General features: G+C 41.3%; 1 protein-coding gene and 2 pseudogenes across 1 annotated transcript; 2 read left to right on the forward strand and 1 right to left on the reverse strand.

Moving 5' to 3' along the window:
• LOC135679694 (protein CCA1-like) overlaps positions 1-850 on the reverse strand; it is a 56,554-nt pseudogene extending 55,704 nt beyond the window's left edge.
• Positions 851-1,550: 700 nt separating this feature from the next.
• On the forward strand, positions 1,551-3,581 carry LOC135679037 (transmembrane 9 superfamily member 12-like; annotated as a pseudogene).
• Positions 3,582-7,924: 4,343 nt separating this feature from the next.
• On the forward strand, positions 7,925-8,395 carry LOC135679696 (brassinosteroid-responsive RING protein 1-like). The gene has a single exon (XM_065193675.1). The coding sequence runs from the start codon at positions 7,925-7,927 to the stop codon at positions 8,393-8,395; it is 471 nt and encodes a 156-aa protein (XP_065049747.1).
• The last annotated feature ends 13,550 nt before the right edge of the window (positions 8,396-21,945 follow it).

Below are 21,945 nucleotides of genomic sequence, written 5' to 3' on the forward strand. Positions count from 1 at the left end.
GTTGACTTAGATCAACAAACCTTCAATGCGCTGCCAGTCCCTGCCGTAGAGCTTCAGCGCTTCGAGAAAGCGGCTGTGCTCCTCCTCAGTCCACCTCTCCCTTTGCTTTGTAATGGTATAAGGCTTCCTTGTCTACATCGGAACGAACCCTCGTAAGCATCCAGCTAACAAGAAACAAAAGGTAATGAAGAAGAGGCATCGGCAGTCCCCTGGACCTTCACGACGACCAGCTCTTCTCCGGAAGAACTCCCTTCCATGCTCTAATCTCAAACCCAAGAAGCCGAGGGCAGAAAAAGGGGCACGACGTGGATCAGCTGGACTTCAAGTCATCCACGAAAAGCAAGACTCCTCCTTCCATGTCTCCGACCAGACGCTCAATTTGGCGCAAGAAGTACCTCATCACTCGCCATGACCTGCATCGCCATCAAGTATCAAGAACCCACCAAATCACGGATCGGTTCCATCAAGCCTTTGCCCACCAGACAGCAAGCAAGGAATCGTCATCACCTGAGAGATCGAAGACGGGAACCCTGGAGACCGGAACCCACCTCAGGCGACCGCCATGTGGCATCACCAACGCCGGCAATGCATCTTCGCACTGACTCTCCTACATCTCAAATCCGGATCCGACACGAATCTTAATGGAGACGAACGGGTGGAGACGGGAACGAGAGAGAGAAAGAGGGAAAGAAGTCTTGGCTCGCTTCCTCGAAGTTCCGACGGCAACGGCGAGCAGGAAAGGAGAGTGGCGGGAGGGGCCGGTGGCCGTCTCCCTTTCTCGACGAAGGGACGAGAAACCTCGGCCACGAACTTTTTCCGGTGGCGGGCTCCCTTTCTCGAGCCGAGAAAGCCTTGGACCCTCCGGAGAAATAACAATAATAACAATAAAATTAATATTAAGAAAACAAAGAAGCAGGACGATGCCACGTGGCGCATCCTGCTGTTGGCATGCTAAGTCGGGTGCGTTTTTCGTCCACAAAAGCAAGACCTTACAATTCGAACCAATGCTTTCCTGAGAACTGTGTGTACTGTTTTATGAGGGATGAGATCATACGTTGCTTCCGCCACGTGGAGTCATCACGATGGCTTATGCATTGGCGACGTAGGGAGGATGACGTGTAAAGGTGGCCCGGAGGACGAGGCGGTCGCATGGAGCCGACGAGCGAGGAGGACAAAATGCACGTGATGATCACGTGGGAGTGTGTGGACGTCGGTCGTTGGGGAGCAGCGTTTCTATCATTAGAGGAACAACTCCGATGAACCCCGCAAAAGAAATCTGTCCCCGAGTGTGATTTGCTCGACGGTGTGGGGCGTGTACTTCCCAAGTTGAAGATGGATATGGTCCATCTCACTTCTATTAATCTCAACCGTTGGATTAAGGAAAGGGTCCACCAACGGGGACTGGTCCAAGTCCCATATATGCTTACACTCTGAACGGCTGGATGCGCCCCCAATGACTCCAATGAGCGGTCCAGATGAAGCTATCAAGATTAGTGCCGCACTAATATCTAACTGTCTTGGGTCAACTCGGACGTGGTTCGTCCCTCGACGGTTTTGCGTCGCGAGCTCTCGAGAACAATGGAGATCCGTTGGAAGCGCTTCTTCGCCTTCTTCCTCTCTCCCTGCAGATCTCCTCTCCCCATTGGCCCAATTCGATTGGTAAAGCTCTTCTTTATCCCCAGATCCTTTCACTTCGCTCGGTGCTAATCCAGGGATTTCAGGGTTTTTCTGTTCAACAACCTCGTAAGATATGCCTGGAATGATCTCCTTGGTTGTTTCCTATTCCTTTTGATGCGAAGCAAGTCATGATAATGTTCGGCTTTGTGTTCTATTGCCCATTTGTTTTGGATTTGTATTGTGTGGATTAGATTGGCAACGTCTTCAATGCCTCAATGGGTGTTTGAACCCGCTGATCCGTTGCGTGAACAGAAAAAATCGCATCTTTGAATTTGATCGCAGGTTACTGCAAAAAAGATCGAGATTGAAAGGATCTCACTGATTGGTGCGCCTCGATGGCTCCAAATTCCATCTTTTTGAGGTCTTCCATCTTCATCCTTGCTTTCTTGATTGTGATCCTAAATTTGGGGCTGAGCAACGCGTTTTACCTGCCGGGGAGTTATTTGCATACGTATTCTTAAGGTGAAATGATATCGTTTAAAGTGAATTCTCTCACCTCGTTCTACAGCCTTCCCTACTGCCAACCGCAGGGAGGGATCAAGAAGAGTGCGGAGAATTTGGGCGAGCTTCTCATGGGGGATTAGATTGATAACTCCCCTTACCAACTACATGTCAACGCCAATGAATCCTTTTACCTCTGCACCACAAGCCCGTTGAATGAACGTGAGGTGAAGCTCCTGAAGCAGAGGACGCACAATCTGTATCAGGCGAACATGATTTTTGACAACCTTCATGTTAGGAGATTCACTGAACAGAATGGGGTCACCTTTCAATGGACAGGGTTTCCTATTGGCTACACTCCGGCTGGTAGTTCTGAATATTATATCATCAATCACTTGAAGTTTAAGGTCTTGGTCCATGAGTATGAAGGGAACCGTGCAGAGATAATTAGCACAGGGGTAGAAGGGATGGAAGATCTCAGAGACTGAAATGAAGAAGATGTCCAGGTATGAGATTGTTGGGTTTGACGTTTTTCCATGCAGTGTGAAGAGAGATACAACTGCTATGTCAAAGCTTAGCATGTATGATAAAGTTGATCCGGTGGACTGCTCATTGGAGCTTGACAAGTCCCAAGCAATTCAGGAACAAGGGAAGATCTCATTCACCTATGAAGTCGTATTTGTGAAAAGTGATGTCAGATGGCCCTCGAGGTGGGATGCATATCTCAGGACGGAGGGTGACAAGTTTCACTGGTTCTCAATTATGAACTCTTTGATGGCTATATTCTTTCCGGCTGGAATACTCTTTGCAATATTCTTGAGGACTGTGAGGAGGGACCTTACTAGATATGAGGAACTGGATGAAGAGTCTCAAGCTCAAATGACTGAGTAGCTATCAGGCTGGAAACTTGTCGTGGGGTGATGTTTTTAGGGAGCCAACATGCTTGAAGCTACTTTGTGTCATGGTTGGTGATGGAGTGCAAATTACACGTATTGCAGCCGTGATGATTGTATTCGCTGCTCTTGGCTTCATGTCCCCTGCGTCGCAGGGCATGCTGTTGACGGGGATGATCATTCTCTATCTCTTCCTTGGGATTTCTGCGGGATATGTTGGTGTTAGGCCATGGAGGGCCATAAAAGGTGGTTCAGAAGGGTGGAGATCAGTTTCGTGGTCGATTTGAAACTCATCGGAATTGTACTAAAGGCCTGCTGCTTCAACGTATCTTCCTAGGATGAGTTTTATTGAGCTGCATTTGATCATTTGCTTTTCTTTATCTTTCATTTCACTATGCCACCTCCAAGACATGAACTTTTAAGCTTTATTTGGATGGCGAAGGTCCTAGATTTTCTTTCTTTATCTTATTTATGTATCTCATTCAGTATGTTTCTCATTCAATATTTCTTTCTTTATCTTATTTATGTTTCTTTCTTACTGAATCTTGGAGTAAGGTTCTCAGTTCAGCATCATTTGGTTCTCAGTTCGGAATTAGGTTTTTTACTCATATATCATTTGGTTATCAATGTTTGTTGCGATTATTGTGGTAGTTATTAATTATGTGGACACATTTCTTGCGCTTCAATTTGGTTCGAGGCTTAATCGTCTCAGTTTAAATTGTTTTTGCTCAATTAGATGTTTCTTCCAGATTTGTATGCAGAGTTAACTGATTTATGTCAGCTATGTTCTTGTCTATTTGAAGGTCATTATTAGATATTTATCACTGCTACTCGTGTTGTCTGCTATTTAAAGTTGTAATAAATGGATGGAGGACATTTTTGCATAGTTACTTCGATCATGGAGTTCTTTAATTTGTACAACTAGAGATATAGGTAAACCATTTAATTTGTTTCAGAACATGTAAGGAGTTTGAATTCTTCTATTCAAGGTTTGTTTTACCGGTCCATATTGATGTATCAATCTGTACGATATGCATCACTCTGTATCGATGTACTATGTGTCAGTACGGTGGGACGTATCGACAACACATAAAAATAGTCAAAAATAATTTTAAAAATTCTTGAAGAATAAAAATTAGATTAGGTTTTTAAGTTAAAAATAAATATAAATTTAGTATAATTTAGCAAAGATAATTAGGAAAGAATAGTATCATATATCTTTTTAAGGTTCTAAGGAGTAGCTTTGTGATACGTTTTGGACCATTCTTTTGTTGATATTGAATTATCAAAAAAGAAATGATTTGAGTTGCTAGATTATTTATTAAATAATCTAAACTTTAAGATTCAAATGAATTAAGTAATTGATCGATAGATATACTTGATTTTACCACTAAAAAGAATAATGGAACTGAATAGACAGTGGATTAAGGTTCTCAATCCTATGTATTTATATATCAATTTAACATGTTTGTCAAACTCAATCCTGAAATTGATCTCATGACATAGTATACGGATACACCATATGTCATTGGTATATCAATATGGTGATGATCGTAGTTTGATTGTCGTGAACCACATGTCTGAGGTAACCCTTGAGATAAGTATGATTGTGGCATATATTAGTGCAGAGCATGCAGAATGTTGAAACTTCTACTTTCACCAATGATCTATTATTCCATATCATAAGATTGATCATTGTACTACTGTTCAAAGAATAATGACCAACTATCATATCGAGCACCATGATTTAAATCTTGAGTAGCATACATAAAATATTATTCTTCGATCCATGCACTACACTCAAACTATGTAGATGGGACCATTGATGCCTCGACATCATTATTGTCGCTTGAGGCACTGTTGTCTACGTTGTTGTCATGTCTCCAAACCAAATGGGTTGTTGAATACGATTGAGAAATTGTCTACATACCTTTGATAAGAAAGTTCTTCTTCTAACTCAGGTGTTATTCCTCTATAATTAGCCCCCTAAACTTGATCCAATCCATAAATCATAGTTTTGTGAATTTCAAGAAAATACAAATGAGAGAACGAGAGAAATATGAGAGAGGAAGTGATTGAGACAGTAGATTAGTTAGAGAGAGTGAATGGGGAGAGAATGTGAGGGTAGAAAGGGTTTGAACCATTTGAGTTCAACAAATTTTAGTCATTGATTGGTATCAATCGAAATCCGATCGGTATAGGTTGGTAACAATCGGATTTCGATCGTTTCGACTAGTACAAACCTCATATTGGGCGAAACGGGATCTCCTATTATGAATTGCATGGTACAAGGCGATCCGCATGTTGATCCCCCGTGGGGGTACATGTCGGCATGACGAACCATGCTTCCATTATTGTGGGTCGCACCAATTCACTTGGTCCTCTTGTAATGTAGGATTGTTAGTATCCTAGCTCTTATATTGCTACATGGCTTTGTGCACTTTGAGGATGAGCATTTTGGTTTCTTGTCAACCAGTAAACACAATGCTAGATGTAAAAATCATCACAGACTCAGCTAAGCCTAAGAATTATACTTAATTTTTTTGCCTTTTATCTATTGGGGAAAAAATACTAGAGAGATACTTCAGAATGTTGTGAACTACCCATCATTTTCTTTTGAAAGATTGCATCTCAATTTGTTTCATTTTCCTTCAGTCATTTGAATCTTACGAACTCAGAGACTTTGATCAGGTTCTTATTGCTTGTGTGTGTTGGTTTGTATGCTGTTAAATATTTGAATTCTGATATCCTGCATCTCTAAGTCTTTAATTTTGGTAATATCTTGATGTCATTTCTTTTGGGATTCATGTGAGGTGATGTAGTCATTAAAAGTAGGATGTGGGTTCTTGGATTGAGGAAGACCTCTGACGAGGGCATGGTATCATGACTTCTTCTCTGTCTATACTACACAATCATGGTATGTCACTTTGTACCCTTGGCTTTCACTCCAGTAAGAAAGTTGTGATATAAATTGCTTGCATTGCAGATATCATCAAATATATCCTTTAAGTTACTTGTAATTTTCCTAGATCACTTTGTGACCATTGATAGATTTAAATGCCTTTGGCAGGTTGAGGTTGATTTCTCAGGGGCTTCTATTGTGGACCCTATGTTCATGGGACATATCTTGGCCCGTGCTTTTCATCAAATTACTGATGAGGAGTCACATACAAATGCCTAACACATAGTAGGTGAAATCAAAAGTAATATGTTGCAAGGACAGGAATAGATGGATGGCCCATCTCGAAACAGAGTCCATGGAGGTCGAAGATAAGTGCAGCAACTCTAGTCCTTTTTTGTCCAGCTGCTGGAGAACAAAAGTGAGGGCCAGCTGAATAGGAGCGTGATCTTTTCTCTGGAACAAAGCAGTTTGTTTCTTAGCAGTGAAATGGAGCATCTGGTATGATTTACTTTTGACACAAATCTAACAAGTTCAGCTCCACAAATTACCTGAAAGCATTCAGGAACAGATGCTGGAATTGATGATTCACACAAGTATTATGTCTCTCTGATAAGAAATTAACCACTCGAGCAATTTTGTCTTTTTGAAAATAGGACTTGATACAGCTTAGAGCAGATGCCATGTTTTCCTGATGGGAAGGCACTCAGTCAAACAATACTTTTGTGCTTTGACAATATCGTTCTGACTAATTGAATTATTGCCTTAAGTCTGCAATAACAGGTGCAAAATCTGCTCCTTTTGTGGAAGAAGTAATTATATAATTCTTTGTGCTAATGCTAGTCTCTACCTAACATGTTTCTGTGGAAGAGGGATGGCAAGTTGTCAGCAGAAGAAAATCTAAATGGTAAGAATAAAGCGTTCTTTTATTTTCTTTGCCAAATTATGCAGACTTATAATAAGATTGTTGATGCTTGATCCTCCCAGCATTTAGCAGACAAGAGGTTTGTCATATTCATTGAAAAAATGGAACTCCCATCAGCTTAAGTCCTCAGAAATAAGGTGGTTCATAGCAGGACTCTTCATGGCTTGATGGGACCTTCCATGATGCGTTGCCGCAGAAGTGGGGAAAGCAAATGAAACCAAGGCAATAGAAAAGAGGTTCAATGCATGCATCTCGCTCCCTTTCTACTGCATAAATAGATTGATATTTGTGCTTTCATGTGAAGCAGTATTTTATCATGATCATCAAGATTTATAGGGTGTTAAAGACGCAACACATGTTCAAGGAAATTAATCATTGTGTTCCACCATGTTAATTTAGGTAGACTGACTTGTTTTTTTAATATATAAATATATATATTTAAGCATGGTATAAATATCTATTGGTCAACTAGTCAAACAATCTTACATATTTTACTTTTGACTTTCTCTTTGTGTAGAAGAATTGAACTACTGTTTTAAAGACACATCTCCATAATAAGTTAAACTTGACATTGACTAATTTCTACAATCATATGAGAAAGCTTATCACCATCCTCTTTGCTGGATGGTGCTATAAATTAAAGATTTAGTTAGTTGATTAAGATCTTAGGATTAAATCATGTGCTGTCTTTTATCCTTCAAGAATAATCTGATTATTAGATGGCATAGCTGGGCTCTAAATTTTCTTCTTGATTTCACCAATGACACAACGTGGTGATGAGAATCTTATCAAATGGTGTTGACACATGATCGCTTTAGAAAAAGAAAATCTTGACAAAAATCCATGAAACTTTTGCACTCAAAGCTTGTCCTTCTCAGGGGAAGGCAGCTTTTGCTTCGTACACACAAAACAAAGAAGAAATAGAGGTTTCACATGGCATGTTCACCTCTCTCTCTCTCTCTCTCTCTCTCTCTCTCACGCACACCGAGACCCCACGTCTTGCCACCACCATTTATTTTCCTCGGTCGCACCGCATTTTCCTTCACCTCCGTCACCACCTCTCCTTCCTCTTCTTCGGCTGACTCCTCCATGGGTTTCCCCTCCGTCTGCTACACCGTCATCCTCCCTCGCCCCGTCGCCCTCGTCGTCCACCTCCTCGACCGCATCAAGCTTGCCGTTTCCATGGCCCTCTTCCACCTCGGCCTCATCTCCTCCTACGAAGACCACTTCCTCTACCCCCTGCCGCTGCCCGACTTCAACCCCCCCTCCCCCTCCTTTTCCCTTCCCCTCCCCGCCTCCGCCATCAAGACCGGTCTTCCCGTCGTCAGGTTCTCCAACCACAGGAAGACTAGGCTCCACCGGTGCGAGCCCGTCTGCGCCGTCTGCTTGGGCGCCTTGGAGGCCCGACACGAGGTCAGGCAGCTCGGCAACTGCTCCCATGCCTTCCACAGGGCCTGCATAGATAAGTGGGTGGACATCGGGCATGTCACCTGCCCACTGTGCAGAGCTCAGCTCCTCCCCAGTAGAAGGGAGGAGGAGTATGGAGTGGATGCTGATTGAATCTTACTGTTCTTGCTTTGACGAATAATAAGAGTTTTAGGTAAGAGACTTGGTGATACACTAACAAGTGGCTTCAACTCCTTTACTCTTGTATTATTTTCCTTGATCGAGTATTGGTGTACATCATTCGAAATGACAATAGAAAAAGCTCGTCTTTTCTGATCTGATTCCTTTGTTTCTTAAGGCAAATGTTGATGAATCAATAGGTTGGACAGACCTCGTGAGGTGTAGATGTCTGTGGTAATAATTCAAAAACATATCAGTAATTCAAAAACATCTCAATCACTGCACTGTATATGGCATCTTCTTCCAAACTGGAGCAACAGGCACAGCTTCAACCCAGAAAAGCTTCCACTGGAACAACTTGCTATCTTAATGCTTGTCTAAGTTTCCTGTTCCAGAAGCTCTTTGCCTCTTTGTTCATCCTCCTGTTTTCTTTACCCTGTTTTGTTCTCATCATCTTATCCCTCAAGTCTTGATTTCGGCATCCATTTACTGTAGAGAACAAGAAAAAAAAAAAGAGGTACAAGGAAAACTCTGATGCTTGGGAGAAGTTCATGCAATTGGCATCTCCGCAACTTGCAGGGGAGGTTGGTGGATGGCATGCTTGAAAGGCAACATTTACCTTCAAGTCGTTCGACCAGCACTAGGGTCCAAAGCTGCCAGTCCCAGTCCTTGACTGGAACACATCCCTCCCTCCCTCTCTTTCAAAGACGGATTCGCCTTGATCTTATCTCCGTGTCACAACACCGGTGACAGCAGGTCCCAGCACCAGAGGTTGCACGCAAGTTGGAACAGCGAGACGAGTCTGTCCTGTTCCACGAAGCAGTCTTGTCAGAAAGGACTTGGGATTAATACACACCAAGAGTGGCACCTAATCATACATATATTTAATACATGTACGTATGTAATGGTGCCATCCTAGTGTGCTTTGACTTAATGAGCATAGTAGGCTCCCTCCAGCGTGACACAAAATCAATTGTTCAGGACAAAATGTCGTGGACCCATGTCGACTGCTGATGGGCCGCAAGCGTCAGAGGACGGTGATTGTGATTATGTTTAATCATGATTCGATTCGTTGAATCGGATTTAAATCCGAATCGAATTTAATTTATTGATTTCAAATCGAATCAAAAATCGATATAGGATAATTCGATTCTGATTTTTTTTATTCGGGAAATCGGAATAGCCAATTCGTAAAATTGACATTTTCGGTTTGAACTATCGGTTTTATAAATTTATTTATTTTTATTATTATTTAAAATTTAATTTATATATTGTATTTATATTTTCAAAATTTTAATTAAAAATAATAAAATTCTAGTTCTAAAATCAGCCCCCTTATTGGTTTGGTTATGGAATCATGACCAGAGCTAATTGTGGCTACCTATTCGCGCACATGAATTTAACTTAACGAAAACACTATTTTGAATGAGGAAGAAAGGGAGCAAGAAAAGAGAAAATAAAAGAAAAGCTAAATTTTCTTTTATTTTGAAGAGGAATATTTTATCAAAAAAAGAAAGGTTCAGATTCATGCCAATGCATGATATAAGAAATACCATTATAAACACCGAGCTCGGACGTTTCAGTTTACTTCAAGAAGAAAAGAGATTTGAGTTGAGTTATAGGATCGTATAAACGTATCGCTATTAAACATTTTAGACCCGTAACTGTTAATAGTATCAAAGTAATCTTAGTTTTATATAATAAGGAATCTAAAAATAGAAAGAAATTATGTCGGCATTTTGACCTTCAAGACGGTCAATTAAAATTTTAACTTCCTGATTGTTATTTTTGTATTTTTGAGGTGGTGTACATCATAAAGCAATTTATTTCAATTGAAGAACATATGGTTATGGATCACCGAAGCTGAGTGTGTATTATGCATCACAATCCAACCCAAAATTTTCAATCACTGAGTTACTCTACTACGACTTTAACATGAACTATAGAATATGCATCCAGTAACATACAACACGGTCTAAGTTAGTGTTTGAGGATAGAATAGGGTAGAACCCAACATTCAACGTAGACGGAACAAAATTCACGTATCCAAATTAGCCATTTCTTGGGAGGCAATAAATTATGGTGTCATGAATGTTGAATTTTAAATTTTGATGATGAAATTAATTGATAAGTTTATTGAACTCATATTTTTGAGATAAATGACGTAGAAAATATTTCGATCACGAATTTAGACCATCGAGAGTCTAACTATTGAGTAGGAGAGTCGGATATTGCATCGAGAAATTATCGTGTTGAAAATTGAACGTCGAGTCGAAGGATTAGTCGACGTATTTGGAGATCGGATTTTGTGTTATAGGTTTGGGTATCGTGCCAGAAGAATTAGATATTGTGTCGGAAGATTGAATATCATAAAAAAGTCGACATGTCGGTGGAATGAACGTTATGTCAAGGAAAGGGTGATGTGCTGGAGGTTCGAACGAAGTATCGGAAGATCGAAAGACATGCCAAAATAGTGTACAATGTGGTGAAAGCTTTATAAATTTGTCAGATATATGGTTGATTTAACAAAGTCTTGATCGAGATCATTTGGATCAGAGTTGGTATTACGTAGAAACAATATTAACTTATTAAGAAAGTCATTGGACTTAAAGTTGGGCTGAATTGGGTCAGTTAAAAGGTCAAATCGATAACCTAAAGCAGGCTTATGTGATCGTACCAGTAAGCCCATGTAGTAGTATTGTCTAAATCAATCAACAAGCACTATTTATGCTTGTCAGCCTTTCCAACGGTGGTATCGCTTATGACAACAATAGTATCATCTAAAGCAATGATAGTACCTTCCAGAATTTAAATTTTGTAATGGTAGAATCGTTGTAATCTCAAAATTTTTGGGGATTTAAAATTTTGGCTCCATTTTCAAACCTTTTAAGGCCTATAAATACCTCACTTAAGCTTGATTGATGGAGCATTTATTTTTTAGTTTGTGAAGTGTTGTAGCTCTCTCTTTGAGCATTATTTGAGTCTCTTCCTTTCTCTTGAATTTGGTTGTGATACTAAGATGTAAAAGGTGAGAAATCTCTTATAAAAGAGTGAGTGTAGAGGTTCTCTTCTAAGCCTATAAAAAGGAGAAAAGTTATAACAAAAGTAAATGATCTTCACTCATTAGAAAGAAGATAGGCAGTGAAAGTCAGTAGCCTTGAGAGAAGAGGAATTGAGAGTGGACATAGGTCGGAAAGATCGAATCACTATAAATCGGTATGTATTCCTTCTCTTGTTTATGACTTTTGTTTGTGATTGCTTACTTATTATTATTTACTTATAAATCTTACTTGCACTCAATATTTAGTTAATTATATTTTTGATACATTTTTTTCGATCGAGCTTTAAAGTTAGTTAAATTTTCAATAGCATTAAGATCCTAACAATTAGTGTCAAAGCAAGGTTCTCTCAACACCCAAGAGAGATCTCTAATGACTTTTTTAGGTAATCAAGAGGGTAACTTCATCACTCCTCCTATGTTTAATAAGATGGACTTCACTTGTTGGAAAACTAAACTAAGAATTCTCTTGACTTATGTGGATTTTGATTTATGGAATGTTGTCATGGTTGGTTTTTAAAATTCTTCTAAATCAATGGATGAATAAGATGATTTTGAAAATAGAATATTTTTTTTAAATGCTAAAGCTATGAATATATTATTTTATATTTTAGATAAAAATAAGTTCAATCGAGTTTCTATTTGTAATGCTATACATGATATATGACATACACACACTCATGAAGATACAAGTAGAATAAAAGAATCTAAAATTAATCTTCTTCTTTATACTGATGAGTGATTTAAAATGAAGTCAAATGAATCTATTGGTGATATGTACATCCGTTTTATTGATGTTGTCAATAGATTAAAAGCTTTCGGTAAAAATTATAATAATATTAAATTAGTGAGTAGGATTTTAAGGTCTCTTCCTAAAAGTTAAGATCCAAAAGTAATAACTGTTGAATCTCGAATTTTGATGATGAAACTAATTGATAGTGTTTACGATTTGATCGTCTTTTTTAGTAACGCAGGAAGCTTCGACCAGGGAGAGAAAATTAAGGCAGGAAGAATCATGTTGAGCCAGAATAGAACATGTTAGAAGATTGGATGTCGAGCCGGAGGATCGGTTGACGTATCGGCAGAAGGCTTCGGACCATGGGATCGAGCATCGGGCCAAGAAGAGTGAAAATTACACCAAGAAAATCGGAGTTACGGAGGTCAACTGGCCGATTAGGCAATAAGCCGCAAAAGAGGATGATGCGCCGAAGAATAGGACGAAGTGTCGATGAACTAATGACATGCTAGATAACAACATAATTCAAGCTTTATAATAATTATGTAAGATGAAAGTAGGTTTTATTTGTGCAGGATTAACTACGATAGCGATCAAGGCATAAAGCAAACTAAAGTCCCGGAGTCAAAAATGAGATTTCACTGGGAGTTCAAGAGTTCATCAAAAGTCCAGACGTTCGTTAGAAGTTTTGCCAGAATTGACCAAGAAGTCCAGGAGCTTGTCGGGAGTCCGTTGGAATATTCTCGAGAGATTGTCGGAAGTTCACCAAAAGATCGCCGAAAGAAACCAAGACTAACCAGACCAAATTTACTTAGTGTATGCCTTAAAAATCGTAGTTAGCACATAACTGGGTTTGAAATTGGGCCAACCCAATTAGGGGCCAATTAGGCCCATATATGGACTATGTTGGGCCAAGTGAAAGGCCCAAATAGTGACCCAACAAGTGGCATCGTCGGTGGCACAGTTTCTGAGACTATGTCAGGCGGTGGTACCACCTAGTGGTAGTTTCAGGTGGTGGTACCGCTAGTCTAGGTGGTGGTATCGCTTAGACACAGTCTCCTAAGTGGTGGTACAACCAGACTAGGCGGTGGTATTGCCTAGTGTTAGTGCTACATGTTAGGATCAAGAGCACTAAGAGGGGGGGGGGGGGGGGGGGGGTGTGAACTAGTGCAACGGAAAATTTTCGACGATTAAAACTGCATTCGTACGATAAGAGCGATTTCGGTAGAAAAGTCGATTCGTAAATCACTTTAACTTATGATCAAGCAAGATGCAGTTAAAGCGAATCTATAAAGGTAGTTTGCAGTTATGATGGAAATTAGAATGTAAGCGCAAACTGAAATATGATGTTCGTATAATAAAACTGATTTATGTCTAAACACCGATTCGAAAAATACTGAACTTTGAAACACGATCGTAAAAGCACAGAAGACAGTAAGCTATTGAGGAGGTTTGCAGTAAAGATAATATGCTCAAAGTAAATGCAAACTAGAGAGCACCACGATTTTAGAGTGGTTCGGTCAATCTTGACCTACATCCACTTCTGGCTTCCTCCACCGATGAGGTCACCGACGTGCACTAGAGGCCTTCCTTCAATAGGCGAAGGCCAACCACCCTTTTACAGTTTCACTCCTTTTGACGGGCTTAGGAGACAACCCTTACAGAATTTTCTCTCCTCTCTTGAAAGATAAGAACTTGGAAGAAAAGAGGGAGAAGAACTTCTAGACTTTACAATGTTAGGATCAAGAGCACTAAGAGGGGGGGGGGGGGGGGGTGAATTAGTGCAGCGAAAATCTTTCGATGATAAAAATGTTCGAACGATAAAAACGATTTCGGTGTGAAAGTCGATTCTAAGATTACTTTAACTTAAGATCAAGCGAGATGACGTTAAAGTCAATCTATGAAGGCAGTTTGCAGTTATGATGAAAACCAGCATACGAGCGCAAACTGAAATATGACGTTCGTACGAAGAAACTGATTTACATCTAAATGCTGATTCATAAATCACTTGATTAGGTGAGATACAGCTTAAACAAGGATATTAAGGCAGTTTGCAGTTAAGATAGAAGTCAAAACGTAAACGCAAACTGAAATATGATGATCGTACAAAAAAAAAAAAAGATTTACGTCTAAACGTTGATTCGAAAAGTGCAAAGCTGAAACCCGATCATATATACGCAGAAAGCAGTAAGCTTTAGAGGAGGTTTGCAGTAAAGATAAAATGCTCAAAGTAAATGCAAACCGAGATTTAGAGTGGTTCGGTCAATCTTGACCTACTCCACTTTTGGCTTCCTCCACCGACGAGGTCACCGACGTCAACTAGAGGCCTTCCTTCAATAGGCGAAGGCCAACCACCCTTTTATAGTTTCACTCCTTTTGACGGGCTTAGGAGACAACCCTTACAGAATTTTCTCTCCTCTCCTCTCTTTACAGCTCAGAACTTGGAAGAAAAGAGGGAGAAGGACTTTTTGCCTTTACAACAATTTTGAGCTCTAAAAATCAGAGAATAAGATCAAGATTTCGGAGTGTATTCTGTATACTTTCAGTGCTGAATGGGTGGAGTATTTATAGGCCCCAACCCAGTTCAAATTTGGAGCTCAAAACTGTCAATTCCCGGAATTCCGAGATCAGGCGGTTGCACCGCCTGGCAGAGCTCGAAGACTGAGCCTTTGGGCGGTGCCACCTCCTGTCAAGGGCGGTTGCACCTCCTGCTAGAGCTCGAAGACCGAGCTCAGGCGGTGCAACCTCCTGACTGAGGCGGTTGCACTGCTCAGCTAGTGCTCGGAGACCGAGCCTAGGCGGTGCCACCTCCTGTTAGGGGAGGTTGCACCGCCCAGTCTTGCCCGGAGACTGAGCCCAGGCGGTTCCACCGCCTGGCTGGAGCGGTTGCACCTCCCAGTCACGCTCGGAGACTTAGCCCAAGCGGTGCAACCTCCTGCCTTGGGCGGTTCAACCGCTTGGCAGAAATCAGGGTCCGAATGGGTTGATCCATTCGACCCAATTTGGGTTTTTTCAAGGGCCCAATTGCCCCAAGATTAAGTTAATGGGATCACCTCCCATTTCCAACTTAATCATTGTGCTAACTACGACATTCCCTAAGACATTTATTGCAACTTGCTTCGATGCGTCAATCGCTTCTTCCGGCGAACTTCCGTCGATCATCCGATGAACCCTCGGTGATGCTCCTGCGGACTTCCGGCAAACTCCTGGACTTGCGACAATCCACTTGGCGAGTTTCGACGAGCTTCTTTGGCAAGCTCATGGACTTCTCGGATTTGTTCCTGCAGAACCTCCGACGACTGTCCGAACTTCCGTCGAACTCTCGAACTCCCAACGTGATCATTGTCTTGACTCCGGCGCAACTCCTGCTGCATGTCTTACTTTCATCATAGTTAATCCTGCACACTTATCTCAACATATGGATTAGATAACAAATGACAATTGACTTCATCATCAAAATCCGAGATTCAACAATCTCCCCCTTTTTAATGATGACAATCAATTGATAATGGAGTTAACCTTAACTCCCCTTGTCTATATGCCATAATTGAGATAAGTCTTTCTTGAATTCAAAACCTTTGAATTCATGAGACATATTGATAAGTTAAAATCATATAAACTTATCAATACTCACATCATGATTTCTATCATGATGTATCTATATGTCAAGGCTTGACATTCATTTTCATTACAAGTTTGAATGATGGTAATAGTAGCAATTCATCATATTGTAAGATATCAACATGTGAAACTACGAAGTAAGATTTTGATATCATTATATGATGCACACATTTCAAATGTTTTAGCAATTATTGCATTTCATCACATGGTAAGATATCAATATGTAAAATTATGATGCAAGTTTTTTGTTTGATATCTTGACACGATACAAGGCATAATGCAAATCATAGCATCTAGTCATATATCTCTTGGTGATGCAAGCATGGCATTAATACTCATATATTTCTCCCCCTTTGTCATCAACAAAAAGCTTGGTAATTGTGATACCAGGAAGACAATATAAGCAAATTTTGAGCATAAGTGCGATAATTGTTTATGCCTTTACTCGGTTCATGTTATTTTCCAATAGTAAGTGATAGGAAATCAATTATACAAGCATATAAAGGAAAGCATGATATGTAAATTGCTTTGAATACTTCTTCCTTTTTATTTGTTATAATCTTTTTGCATAAAGGAGGAAAGCCATTTGTGATACCAGCTATTTGTGAGTTTACTTTGAGTCAAGATATGTGTGTGAAACAACTCTTTGCAAGTAAAAACACTATCATCCATATTTCAAGATGGAATTCATAAGTAGGAATCATCAAATCCATTTCAGAAAAATATTTTTCACATATAAGTGTATGAGAAAATCCGATTTTTAAGATACCAATTGTTAAGCGAATTCACACATGAAATGAACACTTTCATGCATTCGGACAAGACTATGCTATAGATTTTCAAATACAATCATGAAGACAAAACATGCTTATGTTATGGAAATTTTTGTATTCAACACATAATTTCCAACATATTATTTAGGCATGTAATGACAATCAAGTGATTTGATCATTCAATTAAGTCCGAAAAATAATTTTAACTAGTTTATGTACTCGGACACATCAATATTCCTAACTCTCTTCTTATGAAATCAAATTGTTCTTCACTTAGATGTTTTGTAAAAATACCAGCTAGTTGATGTTTAGTATCAATGAATTCTATGATTACATCATGATTAGTAACATGATCTCGTATAAAGTGATGTCTAATATCAATATGTTTTGTTCTTGAGTGTTGTATAGGATTTTTCGTTAAGCATATTGCACTTGTGTTATCACATTTAATAGGAATATTTTTAAGATGAATTTTATAATCTTCTAAGGTGTTTTTCATCCATACAACTTGTGCACAGCATGCACTTGCTGTAATATATTCAGCTTCGATTGTTGAAAGTGCAACCGAGTTTTGTTTCTTAGATGACCAGGAAACAAGGGCATGTCCTAAAAATTGACATGTTCCTGATGTGCTTTTTCTATCTAGTCTACTATTAGGATCGAGAGCACTAAGAGGGGGGGGGGTGAATTAGTGCAGCGGAAATCTTTCAGCGATTAAAAACGAAAGCTACGTTCGATAAAAACTATTTTGATGCAAAAGCCGATTCTAATAATACTTATGATTAAGTGCAGTTTACGTCTAAACACAATTTGCGTCTAAGCGCAGTTTACGCAGTTTGCGTCTAAATGTAGTTTGCGTCTAAATGCAGATTGCGTCTAAGCGCAGTTTGCGTCTAAGATCAGATTGCGTCTAAGCGTAGTTTGCGTCTTAGTGCAGTTTGCGTCTAAATACAGTTTTACGTCTAAACGTAGTTTTACGTCTAAACGCAGTTTGCGTCTAAACGCAGTTTTATGTCTAAACGTAGTTTTACGTTTAAAAGTAGTTTATGTCTAAAACACAGTTTTACGTTTAAACACAGTTTGCGCAGTTTACGTCAAAAACACAGTTTTACGTCTAAACACAGTTTGCGCAGTTTACGTCAAAAACATAGTTTTACGTCTAAACACAGTTTGCGCAGTTTACGTCTAAACGCAGTTTTAAAGGGATCTGAACTTAGAAACTTTGTTCGTAAAAGCGCAGAAGACAGTTTTGCAGAATCAAAACGTAAACGTAAATTGTAATGTATGAAAACACCGATTTACGTCTGAATGCAGATTCGGAAAGATCAGCACTTAGAAACTTGTTCGTAAAGGCGCAGAGAGCAGTAGCTATGTAGGAGGTTTGCAGTAATGATAAAGTGCTCAAAATAAACGCAAACCAGAGATTTAGAGTGGTTCGGTCAGTCTTGACCTACTCCAGTTTTGGCTTCCTCCACCGACGAGGTCACCGACGTCAACTAGAGGCCTTCCTTCAATAGGCGAAGGCCAACTGCCCTTTTACAGATTCACTCCTTTTGATGGGCTCAGGAGACAACCCTTACAGGACCTTTCTCTCCTCTCTTTACAACTCAAAACTTGAAGAACAGAAAGAGGAGAACTTTAGGACTTTACACAAATTTGAGCTCTTAGAATCACAGAAAAGATCAAGAATTCGGTGTAGGTCTGTATCTTTTCAGTGCTGAATGGGTGGGGTATTTATAGGCCCCAACCCAATTCAAATTTGGAGCTCAAAACGATCAAATCCCGAAATTTCGGGATCAGGCGGTTGCATCTCTTGACTGGAGAGGTTGCACCGCCTGGCAGAGCTCGAAGACTGAGCCCAGGCGGTTGCACCTCTGTGTCAGGGGCGGTTGCACCGCCTGAGTCTGGCTCGGAGACTGAGCCCCAGGCGGTGCCACCTCTTGACTGAGGCGGTTGCACCTCTCTGCCAGAGCTCGAAGACCGAGCTCAAGCGGTGCCACCTCTCTGTCAGGGAGGTTGCACCGCCCAGTCTAGCTCGAAGACTGAGCTCAGGAGGTGCCACCTCCTGGCTGGGGCGGTTGCACTGCCCAGTCTCGCTGGGAGACTTAGCCCAGGCGGTTGCACCTCCTGATGCAATCAGGGTCCGAATGGTTAGCTCCATTCGGCCCAATTTCAGTCTTTCAGGGGCCCAATTGCCCCAAGATTAAGCTAATGAGATCACCTCTCATTTTCCAGCTTAATCAACGTGCTAACTACGATTAGATCTAAGACAATTTCTGCAGCTTTGCTTCGGTGCGTCAATCGCTTCTTTCGGCGAGTTTCCGGCGAACTTCCGTCGATCATCCGATGAACCCTCGGTGATGCTCCTGCGGACTTCCGGCAAACTCCTGGACTTTGCGACGATCCACTTAGCTGTTGAATCTCGGGTTTTGATGATGAAGTCAATTGTCATTTGTTATCTAATCTATGTGTTGAGATAAGTGTGCAGGATTAACTACGATAAGAGTAAGACAAGCAGCAGGTGTTGCACCAGAGTCAAGATCAGGATCACGTTGGGAGTTCGAGAGTTCGACGGAAGTTCGGACGGTCGTCGGAGGTTCAGCGTGAACAGATCCGAGAAGTCCAGAAGCTTGCCAAGCGAAGCTCGTCGGAACTCGCCAAGTGGATCGTCGCAAGTCCAGGAGTATGCCGGATGTCCGCAGAAGGATCACCAAGGGTTATCGGTTGATCGACGGAAGTTGGCCGGAAACTCGCCGGAAGAAGCGATTGACGCATCGGAGCAAAGCTGCAGAAGTTGTCTTAGAGTTAATCGTAGTTAGCATGATGATTAAGCATGAAAATGGGAGGTGATCCCATTAGCTTAATCTTGGGGCAATTGGGCCCCTGAAAAGATTCAAAGTGGGCCGAATGGAGTGAACCATTCGGACCCTGATTGCACCAGGAGGTGCAACCGCCCCAGCCAGGAGGTGCAACCGCCTGGGCTGTGGGGTTGGGAGGTGCAACCGCCCCAGCCAGGAGGTGCAACCGCCTGGGCTGTGGGGTTGGGAGGTGCAACCGCCCCAGCCAGGAGGTGCAACCGCCAGGGCTGCGAGGCTGGGAGGTGCAACCGCCCCAGCCGAGAGGTGCAACCGCCCAGAGCTCAGTCTTCGAGCTAGACTGGGCGGTGCAACCTCCTCTGCCAAGAGGTAGCACCGCCAGAGCTCAAGTTTCGAGCTCTGCCAGGCGATGCAACCACCGAGCTCAGTCTTCGAGCTCTGGCAGAGAGGTGCATCAGCCCGAGCTCAGTCTCGAGCTCTGCCAGGTGATGCATTCACCGAGCTCAGTCTTCGAGCTCTGGCAGAGAGGTGCATCAGCCTGAGCTCAGCTTGGAGCTCTGCCAGGTGATGCAACCACCGAGCTCAGTTTCGAGCTCTGCTAGGTGATGCAATCACCAAGCTCAGTCTTCGAGCTCTGCCAGGTGATGCAACCATCGAGCTCAGTCTTCGAGCTCAGGCAGAGAGAAGCAATCGCCTGAGCTCAGTCTTCGAGCTCTGCCAGGCGGTGCCACCTCTCCAGTCAAGAGGTGCAACCGCCTGATCCCAGAATTCTGGGATTTGATCGATTTGATCGTTTTGAGCTCGAATTTTGAATTGGGTTGGGGCCTATAAATACCCCACCCATTCAGCACTGAAAAGATACAGACCTACATCGAAATCTTGATCTTTTCTGTGATTCTAAGAAGCTCAAAAGTGTTGTAAAGCCTTTAAGTCTCCTCCTTCTGTTCTTCAAGTTTTCAATTGTAAAGTGAGGAGAGAAAGGTCTGTAAAGGTTGTCTCCTGAGCCTGTCAAAAGGAGAGAAATTGTAAAAGGGAAGTTTGGCCTTCGCCCATTGAAGGAAGGCACCTAGTTGACGTCGGCAACCTCATCGGTGGAGGAAGCCAAAAGTGGAGTAGGTCAAGGCTGACCGAACCACTCTAAATCTCTGGTTTGCGTTTATTTTCGAGCACTTTATCATTACTGCAAACCTCCCTCATTACTACTGCTCTCTGCGCTTTCACGAACAAGTTCCAAGTGTTGTTCTTCCGAATCTGCATTCAGACGTAAATTCGTATTTTCATACATTACAGTTTACGTTTACGTTTGATTCTGCAGAACTGTTTTTCATGCTTTTACGAACGAGCTTCTTTGCAGTTTACACTTACACTTTAATCCTATTGATAACTGCAATCTGTCCTCTACGATTTTACGAACGATTTTCAGCATTTAGACGTAAAACTGCATTCAGACGTAAATCGGCTTTCCTCGCTCAATCATCAGATATCAGTTCACATTTATATCTTGATTCCAACTGCATACTGCCTTCTGCAAGTATACAAACAAGTTTTTGAGTTTAGACGTAAATCTGCGTTTAGACGTAAAACTGCGTTTAGACGTAAATCTGCGTTTAGACGTAAATCTGCGTTTAGACGTAAATCTGCGTTTAGACGTAAATCTGCGTTTAGACGTAAAACAGCGTTTAGACGTAAATCTGAGTTTAGACGTAAATCTGCGTTTGGACGTAAATCTGCGTTTAGACGTAAATCTGAGTTTGGACGTAAATCTGCGTTTAGACGCAAAACTACGCTTAGACGCAATCTGCGCTTAGATGCAAACTGCACTTAGATACAAACTGAGAATTTGCTTTTGCATCATAACAGTTTTTGAACGAACGCAGCTTTTGGTTTTTAATCATTGTAAGATTTCCGCTGCACTAATTCACCCCCCCCCTCTTAGTGCTCTCGATCCTAACAATTGGTATCAGAGCGAGGTTAACTCTCTAAAGGATTAAAACCCAAGAGAGATGGCATACGCCGGAAACCAAGAGGGGCATTCGATTACACGTCCACCCATGTTCAGTGGAACGGACTACACTTACTGGAAGACCCGAATGAGGATCTTTCTTATCTCTATGGATTTTGAACTGTGGAACCTCGTTGAAAATGGATTTTCAAAATCTTCTCTTCCAATGATCGATTGGAACGATTTGGAGAAGAAGGCTTTCGCTCTTAATGCAAAGGCTATGAATGCCTTATTTTGCGCACTTGATAAAAACGAGTTTAATCGTGTTTCAACTTGCGAAACTGCTTTTGATATTTGGCACACACTTGAAGTGACCCACGAGGGCACAAGTAGAGTGAAAGAGTCAAAAATCAATCTGTTGCTGCATTCTTTTGAACTTTTCCGAATGAAACCGAGTGAAACCATTGGCGACATGTTTACCTGTTTCACGGATGTCGTCAACGGTCTAAAAGGACTCGGAAAGAGCTTTTCGGATTTTGAGCTTGTTAATAAGATACTAAGATCCCTTCCTAAGAGTTGGGATCCTAAAGTCACCGCC

Source organism: Musa acuminata, chromosome BXJ1-7 (genome assembly GCF_036884655.1).
Source record: "Musa acuminata AAA Group cultivar baxijiao chromosome BXJ1-7, Cavendish_Baxijiao_AAA, whole genome shotgun sequence".
NCBI lineage: Eukaryota > Viridiplantae > Streptophyta > Magnoliopsida > Zingiberales > Musaceae > Musa > Musa acuminata.